Here is a 1,462-nt window from a genome sequence, read left to right as displayed (position 1 = left end):
ATGGTTTTGATGGGGAAAAAAAAATCAATCCTATACAAATTTGAAATGTATCATCTAGTTTTGTTTTCCAACCTAATCCAATCCAATGAATTTTGATCCAAATTATTTCTGTGCGAAAGTCATTTGAATTATAATCCATTTTAAATCGAATAGATTTTGGTAAATAAATTTAAAATCTAATTCAATCATGCAATCAAATTTAAATTGATATGACTTTGATTGATTTTCAATTTATTATTAAATTTAATAAACAATTATTGAGCAAAATCATATCCGAATCACAAAATTGGAGGGAAGAGAGAATATTCCAATTAGGGTGAGTTCCGTTCCGAGTTTCGTGCGAAACCTGGATTCTCGAGATTCGCGCAATTCAATTTTTTTTTCAACTTCACCAATTGACTATTTTCCTTCGATCTTTTTCATAAAATATCGCATTCGAATTCACGTTTTGCATATTCCGATTGCAAAGCGCCAAACACAAACCAAACAATTTTTATTTTTTTTTATTTTTCGCCATTGACGATGACTCGCTCCTCCGATCGAGCTTTTCTTCTCCTTCTGCTCGTCGCCGCCGCCGCCGCTGTGGTTGTCACCGCCGATAGTGGCTTCTCGGTGATGGAAGAAGATTTGGATGAAATTGAAAGCGTAGTTGGAGGAGGATTAGGGAAGAAGCAGAGAGAGTTCGATTATTTCGCGTTGTCGTTGCAATGGCCGGGAACTATGTGCAACGGTGTCAAGAAATGTTGCACCAAAAACGGTTGCTGCAGAGGGTAAAGTTTCTTCCTTTTCTAATTTCTCTTCCAATTTTTTTTCATTATTGATTATTATTAATAGCATTGCTCTTTCGTCTTGTTAAATGTTATATTTTGATTTTAACTTTTCTGTTTGAAATTAAAAGTTGTTGTTTTTCGGAACTCAGCCTAAAACTCTGAAGCAAATAAATGATAGGATTGAAGATGAGCTAAGCATACATCAATTTATAGCTACAAATCGCTTTAATGATTCTTTATTATGCAACTTATACTATGTATATAATGCTTATGATTAAATGGCTTTTAATATAGATATGATTTACAATGTGATGTCTTGTTATATATTTGTTGTTTTCATTGTCTTATATAACAAATTCAACACTTGAGAAGTGGCTGACATATTTTTGTTTGTGGCTTCCTTTTCAGCGCTGACACTCCTCAAGTATTCACCATACGTGAGTATGAGGTTTTTTTGCAGTTATTATTGTTTATTTCTTTTGCAAATCTTGACCATTGGGAAATTCTGATGATGTTTTGAACACACACTGAGAAGTTGACTTGCATTTGTTTCTGATTGTGAGGAGTGCTTTTACAACTTGATTTTGTTGTATAACTACAAAAGCTGAAAACAAATTTTAATCAGAAGCTATTCTGTATGGTGTTTTTTTTGTTAAAATAGTTGAAAACTGAATTTTGATTATACAATTATA

General features: G+C 32.6%; 1 protein-coding gene across 1 annotated transcript in view; it reads left to right on the top strand.

Annotated features, from left to right (window-relative positions):
- The first annotated feature begins 270 nt into the window (after positions 1-270).
- The window catches only part of LOC107472984 (ribonuclease 2), a 3,873-nt gene continuing 2,681 nt past the window's right edge, over positions 271-1,462 (top strand). Inside the window, exons 1-2 of the mRNA XM_016092513.3 lie at positions 271-770; positions 1,179-1,207. Of these exons, the coding sequence (XP_015947999.1) occupies positions 523-770; positions 1,179-1,207 (277 nt within the window). The 5' untranslated portion in view covers positions 271-522. The remainder of the gene's footprint in view (positions 771-1,178; positions 1,208-1,462) is intronic.

This window comes from Arachis duranensis, chromosome 2 (genome assembly GCF_000817695.3).
Source record: "Arachis duranensis cultivar V14167 chromosome 2, aradu.V14167.gnm2.J7QH, whole genome shotgun sequence".
Lineage (NCBI taxonomy): Eukaryota > Viridiplantae > Streptophyta > Magnoliopsida > Fabales > Fabaceae > Arachis > Arachis duranensis.
The sequence above is the reverse complement of the archived record's forward strand: the minus strand, read 5'-3'. Positions and strand labels throughout refer to the sequence as shown.